The sequence below is a fragment of the Eutrema salsugineum genome, unplaced genomic scaffold (assembly GCF_000478725.1).
Source record: "Eutrema salsugineum unplaced genomic scaffold, Eutsalg1_0 scaffold_1, whole genome shotgun sequence".
Classification (NCBI taxonomy): domain Eukaryota; kingdom Viridiplantae; phylum Streptophyta; class Magnoliopsida; order Brassicales; family Brassicaceae; genus Eutrema; species Eutrema salsugineum.
In genome coordinates, this window is record NW_006256909.1 from 8,733,067 (window position 1) to 8,754,965 (window position 21,899).

Genomic DNA, 21,899 nt, shown 5'->3' on the forward strand with positions numbered 1-21,899 from the left:
GTTTTTTTTTTTTGTGTTTTCCTTGATTTCTTTTTATTTTAATTTTTTTTTCTGGAAAATGAGAATGTTTTCTAGTTTGGATTAAAAGACGAACCGAACCGGACCAAAATAATCGAACAAATGAATATTTGTAATCAATCATTCGAATGGCTAACTTTCGTTTTCATATACTGAATATAAACAACATCGAATCCGGCTTTTGATGATTTTCTTTATTGGTTTAATTTAATCAATTTGCCCTTGATTTACAAACTAATCTGGCTGAATTTGTGACTAGGTAGCTAATCGATATATGATGAAAAGAAATAAAAGACAAATTGACAATTGGAACAAGGTTACACACGCGGACTTGATATAAAACAAACCTAACAAAATTTTCTACCCTATGAGAGGTTTCTGATGGATGGAAACCTGATTCAGTAGTTTCTCATCCGTTGGGATTGTGTTGTACAAGTGCCAAAAAAAGATAAACAATATCACCAATATCGTAAATACAATGAGCTCGTTTTCGAACCATGGCCGGGAATCAAAGTTTGCCAAATGTCTCATATAGACCATGCGAAGGTAAAACAAAGACATAATTTACCTCTCTTGGGAGTGTCTTCTAGGCTCTCGGTCACCATGACTTCTTGGCTCTCGGTCACCATGACTATAACTTCTTCCTCGGCTTGTCTTGTGACCTTCTTCAACATTCTCACTGCTGTTGCTGTGTCGCCTCTTTCCTCCTTCCAACTGTTTTTCACAAGGGCTTCCCATTTTTCTCTTCCGGCTAGGAACTGTTGAAGAAACATCATCAACCATTTCACCTTCCTCTGTATTGCCCACCAAGTTGTTTCCATCAAGAATCTCGTCGTGTTCTGTACCCATATGGTTGATGTTGGAGTTCTTCTTTTGGTTATCTTTGTCTTCCTCAACAGCTAATTCCACGTCTTCCAGTTCTCTTTCGATCAAATCATCCTCATCCAACAAATCCTTTTTCCTCGCCCTTTCACCTTGGAACTTCTTAGCTTCTAGTTTAGCCTTCACCTTATCTCTAAGCAATTTGATGTCTTTCGGGGGTTGACTGACCGGGACATCACCTGAACTAACACTCCTAGGTTTATCAAAAGCTACGCTATCATCTGTAAGATGTGCACCTGTTCTCTCTGTTTTGTCCTTCCCAGGTGCCTCAACTCCCGGTCTAGACTTATGGGCTGGATGATTTTCAGTATGCTCGGTAATGACACTACCTGCCTCACCACTCCCATTATCATTGCACTGGTTTTTTGTAGCTTTTGACGAGCCCCCATGATTATCAGAATTTGAATGTTCATGAGTTGGACGTGCTGATATTGGCCTAGAAGCAACGTGATGAGCTGATCCTCCACCTACACTACTTTCCACTTCGCTTCCTTGAGATGGAGGAACACGGTTTTGCTCGTAGAGCTCAAGCATCTGGTTGCTAACATCTGAAGTATACAAAAGGCGGGTAGCTCTTAGCATCGTTTCCAGAAAAACGCATGAAAGTCAAAACAGAAAAAGTGGAAACAGTTTCATAACATCAATTCCATAACGAAGATACTACTCTTACCCTCCAGTTGTCGAGGTGTGACATCAAATTCTTGCCACCAAACCTTCTCTCCATCTGATGGTAATTTTACTTTAAGGAACTTCGCAGCAAGAAAAATTGCACCCGCCGCAATGTGGTGAGGCTTAAATTGCAGGCAGAGTGACGTCCGCAGACTGCAAGCATCTTTTCATTGTATGAAGACGAAAATACAAGGCAGATAGATCTAACTGAAGCTTTTGAAGGAAACAGACTTTTAACGTACCCATCGTTAACAAAATTCCATGCAACTTGGGCCAGAGCATTCTGTGCGACCTTAAATTTCTTTATTGCTTCTACAAGAGGTTTATACGGATGGTACACATTGAAGTCAAACCCCAATGTAGAAAGTACAATCTTTTCTCCACTTAGTATAAGCTCTTTTTGTTGCTCATATACTTCCTGCAAAAGTGAAGCAAAGATAAGGTGACCAACACAGAAGCGAAGTAACGGATACGGTGACAAACACAGATAAAGAGATCCTACAATAAGGACAGTAACAGAGGAGGATTGTTCATAAACAACGAACACGCACAATCTTGAGGTTAGTACAAAATTAATGTCACAGGAAACAGAAGATACTCGACAAAATTGCAAAACAGAAGATATAGCTAACTAAACATGAAGCAACGGAGAGAGAAGGTTTAGTAGAATTGGAACCTTTTGCTTGATTTTCTGTGCAGTAGTAGGATCCTTCTTGTGTATTATTTCATAGGAAACAACAATAACATCTTTTAACGGCCTTGGAGTTTCTTCAACTTTTCCAGCGAGGAACATGCAGACTGTAGCAATCGTCTGCGAGTGGAGGGAGGAAAACATCGAAAAAAACTCAGTAATAATCTTAATACTTTTCTGCTCTAGAACGGTAAATCATTACAAAAAACTATATGCATTATTACCAAATAGACTAAAAGAACGCTTAATAATATATAATTCGAAAAACTCAGCGTAAACTCATCTGCTGCATCAGCTAGTTTGCTCTCTATATATACAAAGGAAACTGGCAGAGCCATGGGGACAATGAATATTAACAGACACCAAGAAGCCATTTCGACGCTCCAGCTTCACGCAAACAAGACTACAGCAGACTGACTCGAACAACAAACAGTAGACTCATGTCTCTAAAGAATTCAACTAGGTCATGTGCGAAAAAAAAAAAAATACTCACCCTTCTGTCGTTCCTAGCATGTGACTGGCGAATGAAGAATCGATGACAGAAGATTATTGCTGTAGCTATTGTAACCTGAGGACTGTGTTACGAAACTATATTAGTCGCATTAACTGAGAGAGCCAAAAGTGAAAGCCAACAACAGTGCAGATGAAACCATGACTACATGAAGGACAATTCAGACTTAAGTATTGTGTTCACCACTATAAACTAAATTTTCAAAACCATTAAAGGACTTTGAGATATATAACCCACCAGTTCCACCTTTCTTTGTCAATAACTCTAACTAGATTATTCATGCCCTAAAATGAATTTTATCACATCAAATCTATAATTTCAAAACTTCGATACTATAAAATCCACATGTAAAATAGAGGCAAATATCTTCATCAGTTGGTTGGAGGAACTATCATATCCTAGACCAAGCTTGCAACAAGTAAATACATGAAGAATAGGTACAGTTGGGAAGGCACAACGGTCTATGGCATCGGATATATCATACAGTTCGTATGTACTTACCTAAAAGTTAGAATGAATATTCCTCGACATGATTAGAGCTAAATATTACTAAAATCTAGGGAGAATGCACATCGCAAAGTATACTTACACTTTTAATCTCATGCCTAAGTCCTGCAAAAATGTACAGTATGACTTGCGGAGGTATGTTTCCTTCTTTAAGTCGATACTATCCAACCTCGATGGTGAGTTTTCTTCTATTTCTTTCCTTCCAAAATACCAGCGGGAAACCTCGTCCTGCTTTTCATTAGAATTCCTGGAGTATGATGAAATGCCACTCTCACTGTATGAACAATCCCCAGCCAATACTCCAGCCATTGCTATTTTTTTTCAAACCCGATCTAGCAAAAGCAGAACCAATGCAAAAAACAAAAAATGCGTGTCACTTCATAATTTGAGCTAAAATGGGTGCAAATCTGAAAGATGTCAGAAAAACTAGTTTGCTTATCCATGAGCTGAGATTTATACCTGATCAATATATTTCCCAGTAACTGAAGAATGATATTAGCTAAGCGGATACTAATCTCTGCGTCAAAATTTTATATTTGAATAAGAAAGGTAAGCTCTTTAAGGAATTGAAAGAACAGTTATCGAGAAAATGAAAATTGCCCCAGGTAATTCGAAATAATTGAGCTAGATAGAAATAATCAAGCAAATTCGCCATGGAAATTTCAATTCTTCAGAGAGGGATCCGACCAAAACCCAAAATTACAAACTATATCGAGAAAACATTAGCCGGGCAGGTTTCAGAAAGGAAAATAAGTACAAGCAGATCCGAAAAATGGGAATGTTCGCGAAAATCGACCAAGCCCGAGAAAAAATTGAAGAGGAAAGAAGGAAAACCTAATCGAAACAAATGAAATAGAGTCGATACTTACGTACCAGGCTAATCGCTTCTTCACTCGCGAATTGAGGAGGCAAGAGCAGCTGTGTTCGTCAAACCCTAACCCTAGAGAAACGCGAGAAACGAAAGAATATGGAAGAAAGGGGAGAAAAATAGGACTTTCAACGAATATGCCGATATACAAGTGAGCCGGAGAAGGAGATTTAACTCCTTTCGTTAAAACATTTGGGGAAAAACTAAAAGCTTTTCAGAATTAAGGGACGAAGAAAGGAAATATTAGTTAGTGGAAGTACAGATTTTTTTCCATATTTGTTTTCTTTTTAAGTTGGAAACGTGATACCTTACGTGGACCCACTTTGACTAATTAGCCCACGTTGAGAAAATGTTCAATTCGGATAAAACCAATCTCTAATCTGATTAACTGAAGTAGTACTGAACTATAGAAACTAACTTAATCATGTCAAAGTTAAATTAGTTGATTTTTTTTATACTTCCAAAAATCCAAAAACCGATAATGAATTCAAACTAAACAAGTTTGTACATTGGTTTTGGGGGTTTTGCTTTTATGTTCCAATGTGTATCAAACAACTTAAAACCTGGATCAAACAAATCCTAATTTTCACCTTTTCTGTTCAAATATGTACAGAGCACACATTTTTTATTAACAAACAAAAAAATTAAAGTTTGGAGATTTCACACTGAAGATGATTAGGCGAAGAACTTCCCTTGTTCACTGTACTTTGTTCCTAGTCTAGAAACAAAATATTCATATATCTAATGATCATAAAAGATATCATTTAGGACTCCTTAAAAGCACTGATTGTTCAACTTCAATATGTCAAACTACTTCTAATTTCACACCTTGATTCCACTACTTGCCTCTGCACAATCATCTGTCCTCAGCTTCTTAAGAGGCCTCTCTTCTACTTTGAAATGAGAGTTTGCAATTCCTCTAGCAGCTTCTTCATCCTTTCCTTCTGACTCCTCAACCACTCTTTCTTCTTTTGGTTGATTTGCCACATTTCCGCTGTTTGAACTGGCCATTCTTGATAAAGAATCTCTCCCACAAGATGCACCATGTGTGTTCTCGTTTGTTGATTGCGGCGTTTTCTCACTCTCAGTTGACGTTTTCTCATTCTCAGTTGCCTTAAAAGACCCACGGCAACTTCGACAAAGCACGGTTTTGTTGAGAAAAAAAACCCTCACATACTCGTCTTGTGTCCCGCATTTGTTGCACGTTGTCCAAAAGGTACTAACTTTCGAAGTGGGCTTATTGCTTCTTGCTCTACCATTTCGAGATCCATTAGAACTTGGCTGGTTTGGTGGTTGTTTCTGCTGATCTGGTGGCTGTTTCGGCTGGTTTGCTGGTTCTTTCTGCTGGTCTGGAGGTTGTTGCTTCTGGTTTGGTGGTTCTTTCTGCTGGTCAGGTGGTGGTTTCTGCTGGTTTGGTGGTGGTTTCTGCTGCTTAGCTGGTGGTTTCTGCTTAGCTGGTTGTTTCTGCTTCCGACTCTTTTTGGGTTTTGCTTCTTTCGAAGTCCTCTTTAGATCAAAAGCAATTCTCTTAACCTTATCAGAGAGCAGAGACCAGGCTTCTAAAACCAGCTTAAACGCACCTTCTGCGCCTTGACACTTGTTCTTATCAGGATGAAGCAGAAGCGCTAGCTTCCTGTATTGTTTCTTTACTGCTACATCATCAGCCAATGGATCTACACCAAGAATCCCATACCAATCAGGTTCTCCTCCGCTGATTTTGTTTCCTGCCGAGATATAAACATCTATCAACATCAACATTTGTTTCAAACCATCAAGCTGTGGATATAGATTCTGAGCCTTGATAGCAAACACTTTCGCCGCGTTGTAATCATTTTCTGTAACTTTCCTCTTGGCAATATCCATTGCCCTTATGGCTTCGTCCTTGTTGCATTCCATGTCTTTGTAAAATAGGGGATCTTGAGACAGATTCTTTGAAACTATTTCTCCCCTGTCTCTGCAGAAGATCAATCGGAGGAGCAAAAGATCAAAAAAAAAAAGTTTAGAAGCAAAACCATAAATGCAAAGAGTTAAACGAACAAGTCTTTAGCTACAGATTCCTGAAGTTACAGTATCCAAAGCCACATAGTAATCACACAAAATCATAAACATTTTTGCAGCAATTCGGATGAATATGAACACACAAAAAAATCTCCTGAAAAAGTAAACATCTTAATTCAGCAAGGCAAAACCATAAAATGCAAATCTCTTAGTCACTAACCCTATATTTCTGAAGTTACTGTAAGTAACGAAAGCTACAAAATATCACATAGATTACATAAAGATTTGCAGCTGAACATAACAGAGTAACAAAGAATACGCAAAACCCATAAAAAGAAGAATCTTTGGGGTTCTCGTCCAATACAAAATCATCTTACCAATACGTAAAAGCCAGATTTTGACGGAGACCCACTAATTAACCCCGCAACGTTTTAGTTAGGGTTATCAAAACTTTCATGGTTTGCTCGATTCAAATTCATGCAAGATTTGCTCGTTTTCTAAAGAGATTGAAGAATATCAATACCGTAAACCCAGAGAAGCGGAAAAAAAAAACGAAAGAAGAAGTAAAAGAAAAGATATTAGAAATTACAACGAAACGAAGAGCCCGGATTAAAGAGATTAATGACCAGAAATCGGAGATTAACTCCTATTTCGTAATAAGAATCGGGGCAAAACGAAAACATTGGAGATTTGAGGGATGGAAACGGAAACTATTAGTTATTTTTTCCACTCAATGTTGCCCTTTATTTTTCCCTCTCTTCATTTCCCGCGCTCTTTTCTTTCTCTATTTCCCTCTCCGTTCTCCATTTATTTTCTCACACCCCTAGATGTTTTTCATAAACGTATTCAGGCCCGGCCCAATAAGTTAGCGAAGTTGACTATTTTATAACTACAAGTTTATGTAGAGAATCAATGTTCTACTAATTAAATTCTTAACATGCGTTCATGGGGTTTTAAAGCTAAGGCTCCTCTAACTGTAATAGAAAGGTAGAGAGATCAAGAGAAATCTGATGAGTTACGATCATAGAGCTTTATATTATTTTCTTTTATTTTTCCACCAAGTGTGTTGGGCTATAAATGTAGCCACGTAAGATTATCACAAGTTAAAACTATCTAAACTTTTTGGACACTTGATTTCAAATTCAGAGTTATGTAATCAACCTGAAATGAATTAGTTTCATTCTCTAACTATATGAGAAATAATTTATGAGCAAGGACATTTTACTCGCAGAAATTATACCCGTACAATCAACATATTCAAAGAATTCCGGTTTCCATTATATATACAACAAACAGTATTTTGACACCCTTAAAACAGATCTATTATATGCAACTAGAATTAATCAAAAGCATGTCTTTCTTTTTTCGTTGATCATAATTCAAAAGCATGTCTTCATAACATTTGATAAACTAACAGTCTAATACCCATCTGTATATCAAAAAAGGGAAGTCTACTAATCAAAACGTACCATCGGCCTTCTACAAGTTACGTTGATGCACCTAATCTGTGCTTGTTTGGCTTGGTTTGTTTTCTGTATATATTTCACAAACTCGCAGAGTTAAAATTGTCGAGCACATTAATGTGCTAAGAAATTCCTTCCTTAGGTCTTTGTCTGGCAAAAATTTGGAAAAAACGTACAGCAGAGACGACTAAGATATCTCGTGAACATAAGAAAGAAGAGGATGCATGCCTATCTATAAAAAAAAAAAAGAAAGAAGAGTAATTATGATAAGTAGATAATATATGATCTCTCATCAAACCTTAGCAAGTGCGTATGGCAGCGGAACTTCCCATCATCCGAAAGCTTCACCGTCACAGTTCTTCTGTTTCGCAAGAAACCTCACAAAAAGAAAGAAAGGCTAATCAACAAAAATTTATACAGAGAAAAAAAAGAAAATTGGTATTGGATACCAATTGCAATGATATTACCGGTTTGCAAAACTTGATTGGTCCAACATATAAAAATTGCACTTTTTTGAAGATTTTCAGCTCTTATGTAGATTTTTTTTTACATTTTGATTCCACATTCTTTCATCAACCTTGAATTACAGAGAATCTTGCAAAAGACAGATCAGACAGAAGATAACAATGTCGTGGAGATTAAAAACTATTAGTGAGGAAACACAAAAAAAAGGTGTATTAGCTATAGTCTCTTACCTTTGTAGCAAAGAGACATGTATGCATTCATATTCTTTAGTTTGCAGCACTGTAAATCCGAGTCTCATAAGATGAAAAATCAAAAACTATTAATATATCTTATACCTTCTGTTTTTTCGATGAAGAGCCATGCTCAGGCTCAGGCTCAGGCTCAAACCAGCTTTTCATTCTTAATTCGTATGCAGCCTTTGCTTCATCAGATTCCCAAGGTGAAGAAGAAGTATCACATGTGCTTTCACTGAACCCGAAGACTGGCCTCCCATCGATTATCTTTGGAAGTATCTCGGCTGCAACGAAATCCTGACCGCAATTTGGACAAGGTAAGGTAATATTAAGACAACTGTCCCTCACAAACTGACAATATGTGTTGCATCTATTGCACTTTGTCATAAACATACCGGCTTTCTCATTTTTCGATGAAGAACCAGGCTCAGGCTCATGCTTAGGCTTATTAGAAGAAGCTTCTGGCTCGTATCGCTTTGGTGGTTTCTGTTGCATTCCACGCTTTTTTTGTTTAACTTGTTTCGATTTCCTCTTTTGATCGTAGGCATTTCTCTTAGTCTTATCAGATAACAGACACCAAGCTTCTGAAACCAGCTTAAAAGCCTCATTAGCGCCATGAAACTTGTTCTTATCAGGATGAATCAAAAGAGCTAACTTCTTGTACTGTTTCTTCACAGCTTCATCATCAGCCAAAGGATCTACACCGAGAATTCCGTACCAATCAGCTTCTCCTTCTCCGTTGATCTTGTTTGACGCAGAGATATAAACGTTGATCATCGTCGAAATTTGTTTCAAACCATCAAGCTCTGGATACAGATTCTTTGCCTTGTTAACAAATTTCTTTGCTCCTATGTAATCATTCCTCTCAGCAATAATTATTGCTCTTCTAGCTTCAACCTTGTTACACTCCATGTCGTCTTTGTTTTCTACAGATCCCAAAAACCGTCTTTAGCCCTAAATATTCTGAGTTATCACACAGATTAGAGAAATCTTGTGCCAGGCAAGAAAACGTCTTATCGATCAGTAAAGATATCTGATATTGATTGATGCCCAAGTAATTAGCCCTGAAACCCTAGAAAATATGCGAGAGGATCATGAAGAAGAGAGGCGACACCAAGAGCCAACCCTCGTGTTTCCTGTATTTAAATTTCTGTATATTACCTTTTACAAAAAGGAGAATGATTACCCGTAAATAGGGTGGACAACCGACTCAATATACCATGAAATTTTAGAAAACCCTAATATAGATCCAATAAAAATATTATTCGAATCCAGCTAAAAAAGTATTATAATTTTTTATTAATAAGATAATAAATTCAACTAAAGTTATTGAAACAGAATTATGATCACATAGAAAATTTTAAATTGATGATTCTTTGACCAAATTTTTTTTTTAAAAAAAATTGATGATTCATAAGCTCTTTATGAAGACGCATAACTCGCTCATGGACGTATCTCAGTTGCAATGAAAGTCTGACCATTGTTTGGAAAAAGTATGGCCTTGTTAAGGTAACAACCCTCCATTAATATTCGCCTCGTGTCATGCATCCCTCGCACATTAACCAAAAGTTAGTGCCTTTTGATGCATTCATAGGAGGTGCTTGCTGATTACTTCCAGCTTTAGCACTCGGATGCACACCTTCTAGCATTTTGATTCCTGCTAGAAAAAACTGACTTGTGTGGATTTGGTGGTTTTTGCGGTCTATTAACAGGCTGGTTACTTCTAGCATATTTGGATGCACACCTTCTTGATTCCCGCTAGAAGAAGCTGATTTATGTGAATTTAGAGTTTGCTTGGTAAGAATTTTTGCTGTTAGTTTTTACTTATGATTTTTGACTTTAAAAATTTTTTGCTGTAATTTCGTATTTCAAAAATAAGAAATACTATTTTTTTCAATAATTAGTTTATCATATATTTAACAAAGAGTTTTGGATATTTCTGGAAAAAAATAGTAAAAAGAATTATATAAAATGGATCTAAAAAAAACAGAAAAAGATAATAATTAATTAATTAAATTTTGTTATGAATAAATTATATAAAAATCTACAGATAGATTTGAATAATGTTGGAAGAAAAAAAAGAGAGAGAGAAAAATAAATATATTTTATTTTACTTTGAATTTGTAAAAATCTCTCCCTGCTAGTTTTTAGAAATCAAAACCAAAAAATTGAAAAAATATGACTATTAAAATTTTAGATTTAATAAAATAAAAAAACATGTTTGGCAAAAAATAACTTTAAAGACTGTTAAATACTTTAAAAGTAATAATAGTCAAAATCTACCACCAAGCGAGGTTTTAGTGGTTTCCGCCGCGTACCAGCAGGCTGGTTACTTCCAGCATTAGCACTCGAATGCAAACCGTCTCTAGCATTTGGATTCCGGTTAGAAGAAGCTGGCTTGTGTTTTTTCTGCTTCGTCCGGGCTTTTAACTTAATCTTTTGATCATAAGCTCTTCTTTGATCATAAGCTCTTCTCTTAACCTTGTCAGATAACAGACACCAAGCTTGTGACACCAGCTTAAAAGCCTCTCCTGCGCCTTGAAACTTGTTCTTATCAGGATGAATCAAAAGAGCTAACTTCTTGTACTGTTTCTTCATCGCTTCATCATCAGCCAAAGGATCTACACCGAGAATTCCGTACCATTCAGCTTCTCCTTCAACCAAAGGATTTCCACGGAAAATTCCATACCAATCAACTTCTACATTGATTTTGTTTGACGCAGAGATATAAACGTTGATCATCATGGAAATCTGTGTCAAACCATCAAGCTCTGGATACAGATTCTTAGCCTTGTTAACAAATCTCTTTGCTCCTACGTAATCATTCTCTGAGATTTTCCTCTCAGCAATAAATATTGCTCTTCTAGCTTCATCCTTGTTACACTCCATGTCGTTGAGATAGTTTTTTTTTTTAACTCTGATTTCCCAATATCTCTACAGATTCCAAAACCGTGCAATTGCGAAATCACCGGATTTCAAAAGAAGCAGTGTTTAGCCCTAAATATTCTGAAGTTACTTTATGGAAAGCACAAACGAATCAGAGACGTTTGTAAAACAATTCGGTGGATCTAACAAAACCCACAGAAGAAGAAACTTTCGTCCCAAGCAAGAACGTCTTATAGAGAGAGACACGATGCGAAACGAAAGCGAATGAAAAAGAGAGGAAAATAATAATAGGGACTCACAAGCAAGAGCGAGCTAGCCCTCGTGTATATATAGAGAATATATATCTATATTTTTAAAAAATATATATATATTGAATTGGTTTTCTGTATTTTTCCTTTTACAAAAGGGAGAATGGTTTCCTATTGTACACGCAACATTCAGAAAATAAGTAAAGACCTAAACAAGTTTCAGAGTATCATCTTACATTAAGGAAATTGGTAAAGAAAATTTATTAGTTAGTGGCAGTATAAAAAGGAAATAAAGAACAAACCTTTTCTTTTGAACGGTTTTCTCTAAACTTTAGTAGAGTACTATTCTTTTTGATAGAAAATAGAAACGTGTGGGTTAATGAAAATATTTCAAAGTCAACTTTTTTTTCTTCTTAACTTTTGTGTCGGTTTTGTACGTATCTCATTTATGATCAATGAAAAATGTACTGATAGAATTACCAACATATTTTGTTGTCCAATATTCAGTATTATGTGTCCATCGATAATCTAATAGTCTAATTCCATCAAAAGTCAAAACCATGTTGTGAAAAAAAACAGAACTACAATTCTTGAGGCTAAAACTAGAGAAATACAAAGATTCCAAGTCATGAGAGGATTACGATTCCAACTACATCACGATATTTAAGAGAAATTAGGACATTACATTGCCGATGAAAGAAGAACTTGCTCTTGTTCCACTGTAATATTTTAGCCTAGATATGAAAAAAAGATTCATAACATACCATAAAGAATCCCTGAAAGGTTAAAAGCAGGACTCTGCAACTTCTACACCTGAAAAAAAAAAAAACTTCTACACCTGATAAGTCTTACTTCTTATCACACATCTGTCCTCAGCTTCTTAAGAACATTCTCTGCAGCAGCAAACGTTTCTTGTGACTCCTCAAGTACTCTTTTCGATCTTTCTTGTGCTTGATTTGCGGCACTCCCGCTATTAGAGCTGGCCGTTAGTGGCACAGAACACTTCCAGTGAAAGCTACCAGATAATGAAGAATAATAAGTACCACCACTTGTGTTTTGGGCACTCCAGTGTTGTTGGTGTTGTTGAGGAGATGATGAGAGGTTGACGCCTGGGAACACAAAACTTACCGGAGGAGTTTTCGCGGTTGCACTAACAGATGGTGAAGAAATACTCCCTGAAGAAGAAGCTTTATTTCTGTTTTTGTTTGTTGCTTGACTTTTGGCGCTTGCTTGTGGAGTTTGTTGAGGTCCACTAGCAGATGAGGAAGAATTTATCCCAAACGAAGAAGCTCCGTTTGTGTTTTTGTTTGTTGTTTGGCTTTTGGCACTCCGTTGTTGAGGAGAAGACGAAGAAGAGTTGCCTGGCCTCACAAAACTTGGATATGGCGAAGAACTTCTCCCAGAAGCAGAAGCTCCGTTTGTGTTTTTGTTTGTTTCTTGGCTTTTGGCACTCCATTGCTGGTGTTGTTGTTGTTGAGGAGAAGACGAGGAAGAGTTGCCTGGCCTCACAAAGCTTGGATGTGGCGAAGAACTTCTCCCAGAAGAAGAAGCTCCGTTTGTGTTTGTGTTCGCTGCTTTATTTTGGGCATTCAATTGATCCTGCAGTTTTTTAAGAAGAGAAACATAACCTGGCCATAGATGTCTTTCGGTTGCAATGAAAGTCTGACCACAGTTTGGACAAAGTATGGCCTTGTTAAGGTAACGATCCCTCCGATATTCGCCTCGTGTCTTGCATCCACGGCACATTGTCCAAAAGTTACTGCCTTTTGATGCATTCACAGGAGGCGCTTGCGGATTACTTCCAGCTTTAGCACTCGGATGCACACCGTGTTGATTCCCGCTAGAAGAAGCTGGCTTGTGTGCACACGGTGGTTTCTGCGTCCCGCTAGTAGGCTGATTACTTGTAGCTTTAGCACTCGGATGCACACCGTCACTAGCATTTTGCTTCCCTTTAGAAGAAGCTGGCTTGTGTGGATTTGGTGGTTTCTGCATCCCGCTAGCACACTGGTTACTTCTAGCATTAGCACTTGGATGCACACCGTCTTTAGCATTTTGATTCCCGTTAGAAGAAGCTGGCTTGTGTTGGTTTGGTGGTGGTTTCTGCATCGTCCTGGTCTTTAACTTCCTCTTTTGATCATAAGCTGTTCTCTTAACCTTGTCAGATAACAGACACCAAGCTTGTGACACCAGCTTAAACGCACCTTCCGCGCATTTACACTTGTTCTTGTCCGGATGAAGCAAAAGGGCTAACTTCTTGTACTCTCTCTTGAGTGTTTCATCATCAGCCAGAGGATCAATACCAAGGACTCCATACCAATCAGCTTCTCTTACTGATCCATTGATCTTTCTTGCTCCAGAGATATAAACATCGACCATCACCAAAACTTGTTTCAAGCCATCAAGCTGCGGATATAAATTTTGAGCCTTGTCAAGAAATTTCTTCGCTCCAACGTAATCATTATCTGAAAGTTTCTTCTCCGCAATATCCATTGCTCTTTTAGCCTCATCCTTATTACATTCCATGTCTCGTTGAGAGAGGTTTTACTTGGTTCCCAATATCTATCTTGTTCACTGGCAATGTTTCCAAAAATCAAACAAATCATCAACACAAATTTACAGAAATCAACAGCGAAAAAGATACACAAAACCCATTAATGAAGATTTTTTTTTTTTGGTAAAAAGTAATTCAAGGAAAATTATGTATCGACTTGGGATGTTTCACCTAAAAATTTAACAGATTTATACGGAAGAATCTAATTAGAGTTTTCTGAGAAAAAACAAATTCAATAAAATAATCGAAAATACGAAAGAAGAAAACCAATAGATTAAAATTCTCAGTGAGCACTGATCCACAAAAACGCATTAATCGAACAAAGTGAGACCATTTACCAAAAACAGCGAAATCGTAACAAGTAGATTTAGATGAATTTCATACCTTTGCGATGTCACATAAAGATGGCAACTTTAGAGAGAAAAACCTGAGAGAATTAATATCAAATACGATAGTAGTCGAGTACAAATTTCTCTAGAAGCGTATTCCTCACTTTTTTTTTTCTTCCTTTTCCTCACTTATTTCTTTTTCTATTTATATATTTTTTTGACAAAAGAATTCCGGTCGAGCAACAGAAAAAAAAGAAGAAAAAAAGGAAAAAAAAAAAAAACTGGAGACAGAAGTCTCAACTCTCAAGTATAACAAAATAAAAATATATAATTAGAAAAAAAGAGTGAGGAGTACGAGTACGCTTCTGAAGATTATTTAATATTTTGTTTCCATCAGTACATTTTTTATTGATCATACATGAGATTTATACAAATTCTATTTTTGTTCTTTTATAAAAAACGATTATTTTATTTTAAATGATAGAAAACATATAGGTTAACGAAAAAATTTGAAAGTCAACTTTTGCTTTTTCACTTTGTGTCGGTTTTGTATGAATCTCATTTATTCATATGATATAAATTAAGGTGATTTTATTATATACCAAAAGTTGACCAAAAAATTAAGTAAATATCAAAAGAAACTTAAAAATTAGTTCTTCCACTCCACGTCACCAATTTCTCTCCAATTTACTCATATTGCTCATGATGTCAAGACTGATATCAGTATTAAACAAATATCAGTTCTCTCTCTCCTGGATAATGACACATGTCGTCTGCCACAAGATATGATGTATCTAAGTATTATGTGGTAGATGACGATATAAGAGTTTGCTGATGTGGACACCCTAGATAGAGAGAAAACTCTCTTACTATATAATAGATTAGTATCTGCTTCAGTAAAAGGAAAAAAAGGAAATTAGAAAAAGCAAAATTTAAGTTAGTAGTAGTGGGCCTAGTGGCAATACTAAAAAGGAAAATAGAGAATATTTTAAAAAAAATTCTGTACCCTTATTTTTTTTAATGATAAAAACCATTAATGAACAAGTATTTAGAAGTCAAGCCTAATTATTTTTAACCAGGTCTTTGTTGTTCAAAATTTTATATTATGCCAAGTTTCAGTCAAATTGATAATATTAGTCCATGGAGTAAAACAATTGTGGAAAAAAAAAAACAGAAGTATGTATACAAAGATTCCAAGTGATGAAAAGGACTACAATTTAACCAACACAACAATGAATGAGTTTTAAGAGAAGCTAGGGCATTACACATCGACGATGAAAGGAGAACTTGCTCACATCTTTCCTCAGCTTCTTACGAATCATCTCCACAGCAGCAAACGTCTCCTCAGGTCCTCTTTTCGATCTTTTTTGTGCTTGATTTGTGGCTTTTACGCAATTGAAAGTACTGGCCTTCACAGACTCTGAATAACTCTTGGGACTTGCTTGCGGATGTTTCTGATGAGATGTACTAGCAGATGGCCTCACAACAAAATTTCCCCATGGAGTTTTCTTGGTTGCAATGAAAGTCTGACCACAGTTTGGACAAAGTATGGCCTTGTTAAGACAAGAATCCTTCAGAAATTCACAAGGTGTCTTGCATCTATTGCACATTGTCCAAAACATACCGCCTTTCCTCTGTTTTGATGGATTCACAGGAGCAGTCTTATTAGTAGAAGCCGGCTTCTGCGGGTTTGTTGGTTTCTGCGTCTCGGTCTTTGCTTCTTTCGACTTCCACTTTTGATCATAAGCATTTCTCTTAGCCTTATCAGATAACAGACACCAAGCTTCTAAAACCAGCTTAAACGCACCTTCCGCGCCTTTACACTTGTTCTTGTCCGGATGAAGCAAAAGAGCTAACTTCTTGTACTGTTTCTTCACAGTTTCATCATCAGCCAAATGATCTACACCGAGAACTCCATACCAGTCACATTCAGCTTCTCCTTCTTCATTGATCTTGTTTGATGCAGAGATATATACGTTGATCATTATCGACATTTGTTTCAAACCATCAAGCTTCGGATACAAATTCTGAGCCTTGTTAACGAATTGCTTTGCTCCTACGTAATCATTCTCTGAGATTTTCCTCTCAGCAATAAACACTGCTCTTCTAGCTTCAAACATGTTACTTTCCATGTCGTTGAGATAGTCTTTTTACTCTGATTATTTCCCAATATCTTTGTTTCTCAACAGATCCCAACACCGTGGAATTGCGAAATCACCGGATTTCAAAGGAAGCAGTGTTTAGCCCTAAATATTCTGAAGTTATTACTGTATGTAAAGCCACGAACGAATCAGAGACGTTGGTAAGAATTCGGTGGACCTAACAAAACCCACAAAAGAAGAAACTTTCGTCCCAAGCAAAAACGTCTTATAGAGAGAGAGACGCGATGAGAAACGAAAGCGAATGAAGAAGAGAATAAAATAATAATAGGGACTCACAAGCAAGAGCGAGCCCTCGTGTATATAAGAGAATATATATATAGTGAATTGGTTTTCTGTGTTTTTCCTTTTACAAAAGGGAGAATGGTTTCCTATTCTACACGCAACGTTCAGAAAAAAAAGAGTTGTCAAGTAATAACCTAAAAAAGTTTGAGAGCATTATCTTCTTTACATTAAGAAAATCTGTAAAGAAAATTTATTAGTTAGTGGCTATAGAAAAAAGGAAATAAAGAACAAACGTTTTCCTTTGAACGGGTTCCTCTAAAATTTAGTAGATAACTACTATTCTTTTGGATACAAAGTAGAAACGTATGGGCTAATGAAAATAAATCAAAGTCAACTTTTGTTTTTCTTAACTTTTGTCGGTTTTGTATTCTCATTTATGATCAATGAAAAATGTACTATAGAACCAACATATTTTGTTTTCCAATACAGTATTATGTCTCCATCGATACTCTAATAGTCTAATTCCATCAAAACCATTGTGAAAAAAAAAACAGAACTACAATTATCAAGGCTAAAACTAGTGAAACACAAGGATTCCAAGCCATGGAAGGAGTACGATTCCAACTACATCACGATATTTAAGAGAAATTAGGATATTACATGCATTGCCGATGAAAAGGGGAACTTGCTCTTGTTGTACTGTATTATTTTAGCCTAGACGATATGAAAAAAGATTAATAACATATCATACAGAATCCCTGAAAGGTTAAAAGCAGGACTCTGCAACTTCTACACCTGATAAGTCTTACTTCTTATCACACATCTGTCCTCAGCTTCTTAATGACATTCTCTGTAGCAGCAAACGTTTTTTTGTGACTCCGCAAGTACTCTTTTCGATCTTGTGCTTGAATTGCGGCATTCCCGCTATTAGAGATGGCCGTTAGTGGCACAAACCGGTGAAAGCTACCAGATGATGAAGAATAATAAGTACCACCACTTGTGTTTTGGGCACTTCATTATTGTTGGTGTTGTTGAGGAGATGATGAAAGGTTGACGACTGGGCACACAAAACTTACTGGAGAACTTTTCGCGGTTGCACTAACAGATGATGAAGAAACACTCCCTGAAGAAGAAGCCCTATATGTGTTTTTGTATGTTGCTTGACTTTTGGCGCTTGCTTGTGGAGTTTGTTGAGGTGCACTAGCAGATGGGGTAAAGTTTATCCCAAAAGAAGATGCTCAATTTGTATTTTTGTTTGTTGCTTTTCTTTTGGCACTCCATTGTTGTTGTTGTTGAGGAGAAGATGATGAAAGGTTGCCTGGCCTAACAAAACTTGGATTTGGCGAAGAATTTATCCCAAACGAAGAAGCTCTGTTTGTGTTTTTGTTTGTTGCTTGGCTTTTGGCACTCCATCGTTGTTGTTGCTGAGTAGAAGATGATGAAAGGTTGTCTGGCCTTACAAAACTTGGATTTGGTAAAGAATTTCTCCCAAACGAAGAAGCTTCATTAGTGTTCTTGTTTGTTGCTTGGCTTTTGGCACTCCATTACTGTTGTTGTTGTTGTTGAGGAGAAGACGATGAAAAGTTGTCTGGCTTCACAAGACTTGGATGTGGCAAAGCATTTATCCCAGAAGAAGAAGTTCCGTTTGTGTTTGTGTTCGTTGCTTTATTTTGGACTCACAATTGTTGTTGTAGTTTTCTAGTAATAGACACATAACTCGCCCATGGACGTATCTCGGTTGCAATGAAAGTCTGACCACAGTTTGACAAAGTATGGCCTTGTTGGTAACAATCCCTCCGATATTTGCCTCGTGTCTTGCATCCCTCACACATTGTCTAAAAGTTAATGCACACCTTGATTCCTACTAGAATAAGCTGGTTTATGTGGATTTAGGGTTTGACTGGTAAAAGTTTTTGCTGTTGGCTTTTATTTATGATTTTTAACTTTAAAAATTTTGGCTGTAAATTCTTGTTTTAAAAAATGACAAATAATTATTTTTTTTCAAGAACTAGTTTACCATATAATTTACAAAGAGTTTTGGATATTTTTTGAAAAAAATGATTAAAAAATTATATTAAATGATCTAAAAAACAGAACAAAAATATAATAATTAATCAATTAAATTTTGTTATGAGTAAATTATATAAAAATCTACAAATAAATTTGAATAATGTTGGAGAAAGAAAAGAAAGAGAGAAAAAAATAAATACATTTTTTTTTTACTTTGAATTTGTAAAAATCTCTCCTAAATACTAACTTTTAGAAATCAAGACAAAAAAATGAAAAAGTGTAACTTTTAAAATTTTAGACTTATTAAAATAAGCATGATTGTCAAAAAATAATTTTAAAGATTGTTAAATGCTTTAAAAGTAATAAAAGTCAAAGTCTAACACCAAACGATGCTTTAGTGGTTTCCGCCGTGTACCAGCAGGCTGGTTATTTCCAGCTTTAGCACTTGGATGCGCACTGTCTCTAGCATTTCGATTCCCATTAGAAGAAGCTCGCTTGTGTTGGTATGGTGGTGGTTTCTGCGTCGGGGGATTTAACTTCCTCTTTTGATCATAAGCTCTTCTCTTAACCTTGTCAGATAACAGACACCAAGCTTGTGACATCAGCTTAAAAGCCTCTCATGCGCCATGAAACTTGTTCTTGTCCGGAAAGCAAAAGAGCTAACTTCTTGTACTGTCTCTTGAGTGCTTCATAATCAGCCAGAGGATCAGCACCAATGACTCCATACCAATCAGATTCTCCTACTGATCCACTGATGTTGCTTGCTGCAGAGATATAAACGTTGATCATCATTGAAACTTATTTCAAACCGACAAGCTGCGGATATAAATTTTGAGCCTTGCTAACAAATTTCTTCGCTCCAACGTAGTCATTATCTGAAAGTTTCTTCTCTGCAATATCCAGAGCCCTTTTAGCTTCATCCTTATTACATTCTATGTCGTTGAGAGAGGTTTTACTTAGTTCCCAATATCTATCTTGTTCACTGGCAATGTTTCCAAAAATCAAACAAATCATTAACACAAATATACAGAAATAAACAGCAAAAGAGATAAACAAAACCCATCAATGAAGATTTTTTTGGGTTAAAAATAAGTCAAAGAATATTATTTAATCAGGTTTTGATCTAGAAATTTAACATATTTATACAGACGAATCTAATTAGAGTTTTCTGGAAAAAAAAACTTAACTGAATGAACTTATCAAAAACAAGAAAGAAGAAAATAAATAGATTAATCACTGATCAACACAGTTTATGTAATTGGACTAGAGGGATCAAAGTGAGACCATTAACCAAAAACAGAGATATCCAACAAGTAGATTTAGATGGAATTTCATAACTTTGCAATGTTACATAATAATAATGACGACTTTAGAGAGAAAAACCTGAGAGAATTAAGATTAAATACCAGAGTACAAATTTTTCCAGAAGCGTACTCCTCACTCTTTTTTTTTTTAATTTGTCTCTTCCTCTTCCTCTCCTCAATCGTTTCTTTTTTCTATTTATGTATTTTTTTATCAAAAGAGGAGAAAGAAAAACAAAGACCGGAAACGTAAAGAAAATATAACAAATAAAAAATATAACAAAATAAAAAATATAACAAAATAGAAAAGTATAATAAAATACAAAAAATGTTAGAAAAGGATAATGATTATCCATTATTAATATTATACTATTTACTTCTTGCCGATTTACCGTGGAAAAAACACCGTCTCCTTGTTGTATATAGATAATGTGCTTGTAACATTAAGAAGAAGAAAAATAAGATGAGAAATCATTCCTTCTCCCCTTGCTCTCTCTCGTAAATATATATGAGGTGAAATATGTGTTTTATATATATGCATGTATATATATTATATGAGAGAGCTATTAAAGGGGGTTTCATTGGCTTCTGAGGTTTGTTTACTTTTTGACTATTTCTTGAAGATGAACAATCTTATTTCTTGAAGTAAACAAAGGCTTTAGAGCAATATAAGCATCCGGATTCAGGACCCTACGTAAGTAAAAAAAAATGGACAGTGAATATATATATGTGTAGGGTGGTCATGTACATCTACTACGTACGTCTTAATTACTCTACTAATCTTCAGTGTCCACGTTAAGTTATTAACGCAAATATATGTTGATGATCGATTAAACAGGTAGCAGAGGTGATGGCGACAAAGGCAATGCCAGTGACAGTCAAAGTGGTGAGAATAGTGTTGAGGCTACTCACGTTCAGATTGGGGACGTTGCTGCTTTGCGGGTTTGTCTGTCTCGATAAGAAGAATTGGCCATTTGGCCTTTTCTTCTCAAATTCTCTGACATATCTCTTGACAAGAGGGAAAAGGTTCTCCAGAGATGGAGCACGCAGTGGTATAACCCTCTTGTAAGAATTGCTTTTATGATGATCAAAGCCATCTTCTTGTTCTACTACTTCACCTGGGTAAGTTTTTCATCTTCCTCTGCGTATCCTCTATTACAAGCTGTTCGTTTATGTTAGATGTTATGGAGATTTTTGTTTGAACAATACATGATGATATTGAAGTAAATGGTTTGGTGATGATATTCTACAATTGGCTTCTTCACTAGGACTAAACAACTGTCAAAATGGTTGTGTTTCTATTCTCAATTAACAAACTTTAAACTATTTCTTTTTTATAACCAGCACAAACTCTTGTATATATCTTTTGCCTGTGTATAAAACTATTTCATATGCATACAAACAGACAAATGAGAATTCAGAAAACCCGGCATGGGATGCAACTGGTTATAGCGTGGACTTGGGTGAAAACGAGGACATGGAACACAGGGAAAGGCCTCTAGAGAAAGGGATCATCGAGACTGCAAAAGAAGATGAGATGAGCATCAAGCAACGTCTGATCAACATAGGTCTTATAGTCACAGAGGACAGGGAAAGTGACACTTACAAGAGATTTGATGTAATTTTTTTTTTACAGTTTTTTCTCTCTCTCAATTCTTTTGTCTCATTATCTAGTAGTAAATATTACACAAGAGTAAAACAGTAGCTTTTTAAAATCAAAATTTTGTTTTATTAAATCTAAAGTCAGATAAAGAACAAAGGAAACTAAATCGCTAAGACGTTACCGAACTAAAGAAAAGAAAAAACTTAAGCTGTAAAGGTCGTAGTTACTATTCTCTAAGATTTCCAGAGTTGAATGTGTCTCATCTCCCATATTTGTAATTCT

At 36.0% G+C, this 21,899-nt stretch overlaps 6 protein-coding genes across 10 annotated transcripts; all 6 read right to left on the bottom strand.

Moving 5' to 3' along the window:
* Nucleotides 1–293: 293 nt before the first annotated feature.
* Nucleotides 294–4,288, bottom strand: LOC18029568 (cyclin-T1-4). Of its 4 annotated transcripts, none has more exons than XM_006413891.2 (8): nucleotides 4,152–4,288; nucleotides 3,738–3,795; nucleotides 3,361–3,610; nucleotides 2,754–2,835; nucleotides 2,246–2,380; nucleotides 1,812–1,987; nucleotides 1,571–1,722; nucleotides 294–1,448 (listed from the first exon to the last, which is right to left on the bottom strand). In XM_006413891.2, exons 3-8 carry the CDS (start codon nucleotides 3,585–3,587, stop codon nucleotides 583–585), a joined length of 1,638 nt encoding a protein of 545 aa, XP_006413954.1. In that variant the 5' UTR covers nucleotides 3,588–3,610; nucleotides 3,738–3,795; nucleotides 4,152–4,288; the 3' UTR covers nucleotides 294–582. The 4 variants fall into 4 exon arrangements, with proteins under 4 accessions (XP_006413954.1, XP_006413955.1, XP_024004534.1 ...); XM_006413892.2 differs by having other exon boundaries at nucleotides 4,148–4,278; XM_024148766.1 differs by having other exon boundaries at nucleotides 3,738–3,788; nucleotides 4,152–4,277.
* Nucleotides 4,289–4,842: 554 nt separating this feature from the next.
* LOC18029569 (J domain-containing protein DDB_G0295729) lies at nucleotides 4,843–6,628 on the bottom strand. 2 transcript variants are annotated; one of them, XM_006413893.2, is made up of 2 exons: nucleotides 6,522–6,628; nucleotides 4,843–6,100 (listed from the first exon to the last, which is right to left on the bottom strand). In XM_006413893.2, the coding sequence occupies exon 2, from the start codon at nucleotides 6,040–6,042 to the stop codon at nucleotides 4,969–4,971; it is 1,074 nt and encodes a 357-aa protein (XP_006413956.2). In that variant the 5' UTR covers nucleotides 6,043–6,100; nucleotides 6,522–6,628; the 3' UTR covers nucleotides 4,843–4,968. The 2 variants fall into 2 exon arrangements, with proteins under 2 accessions (XP_006413956.2, XP_024005612.1); XM_024149844.1 differs by lacking the exon at nucleotides 6,522–6,628 and adding an exon at nucleotides 6,365–6,498.
* A 1,773-nt stretch (nucleotides 6,629–8,401) lies between these two features.
* Nucleotides 8,402–9,217, bottom strand: LOC18029570 (dnaJ homolog subfamily B member 14). Its single transcript, XM_024148972.1, has one exon. It carries the CDS (start codon nucleotides 9,215–9,217, stop codon nucleotides 8,402–8,404), a length of 816 nt encoding a protein of 271 aa, XP_024004740.1.
* Nucleotides 9,218–10,561: 1,344 nt separating this feature from the next.
* LOC18029571 (dnaJ homolog subfamily B member 12) lies at nucleotides 10,562–11,194 on the bottom strand. Its single transcript, XM_006413895.1, has one exon. The coding sequence runs from the start codon at nucleotides 11,192–11,194 to the stop codon at nucleotides 10,562–10,564; it is 633 nt and encodes a 210-aa protein (XP_006413958.1).
* A 972-nt stretch (nucleotides 11,195–12,166) lies between these two features.
* Nucleotides 12,167–14,449, bottom strand: LOC18029572 (J domain-containing protein DDB_G0295729). The gene is made up of 2 exons (XM_024149811.1): nucleotides 14,375–14,449; nucleotides 12,167–14,010 (listed from the first exon to the last, which is right to left on the bottom strand). The coding sequence occupies exon 2, from the start codon at nucleotides 13,960–13,962 to the stop codon at nucleotides 12,298–12,300; it is 1,665 nt and encodes a 554-aa protein (XP_024005579.1). The 5' UTR covers nucleotides 13,963–14,010; nucleotides 14,375–14,449; the 3' UTR covers nucleotides 12,167–12,297.
* A 1,123-nt stretch (nucleotides 14,450–15,572) lies between these two features.
* On the bottom strand, nucleotides 15,573–16,451 carry LOC18029573 (J protein JJJ2). Its single transcript, XM_006413897.1, has one exon. The coding sequence runs from the start codon at nucleotides 16,449–16,451 to the stop codon at nucleotides 15,573–15,575; it is 879 nt and encodes a 292-aa protein (XP_006413960.1).
* Between the last annotated feature and the right edge of the window lie 5,448 nt (nucleotides 16,452–21,899).

Coding starts and splice junctions, on each gene's coding strand:
- LOC18029568 (XM_006413891.2), bottom strand. CDS start 3,587: ATGGCTGGAGTATTGGCTGGGGATTGTTCATACAGTGAGAGTGGCATT. Junction 2,381..2,753: donor ATGCTAGGAACGACAGAAGG/GTGAGTATTTTT, acceptor CTCCACTCGCAG/ACGATTGCTACAGTCTGCAT. Junction 1,723..1,811: donor TGGAATTTTGTTAACGATGG/GTACGTTAAAAG, acceptor AGATGCTTGCAG/TCTGCGGACGTCACTCTGCC.
- LOC18029569 (XM_006413893.2), bottom strand. CDS start 6,042: ATGGAATGCAACAAGGACGAAGCCATAAGGGCAATGGATATTGCCAAG.
- LOC18029570 (XM_024148972.1), bottom strand. CDS start 9,217: ATGGAGTGTAACAAGGTTGAAGCTAGAAGAGCAATAATTATTGCTGAG.
- LOC18029571 (XM_006413895.1), bottom strand. CDS start 11,194: ATGGAGTGTAACAAGGATGAAGCTAGAAGAGCAATATTTATTGCTGAG.
- LOC18029572 (XM_024149811.1), bottom strand. CDS start 13,962: ATGGAATGTAATAAGGATGAGGCTAAAAGAGCAATGGATATTGCGGAG.
- LOC18029573 (XM_006413897.1), bottom strand. CDS start 16,451: ATGGAAAGTAACATGTTTGAAGCTAGAAGAGCAGTGTTTATTGCTGAG.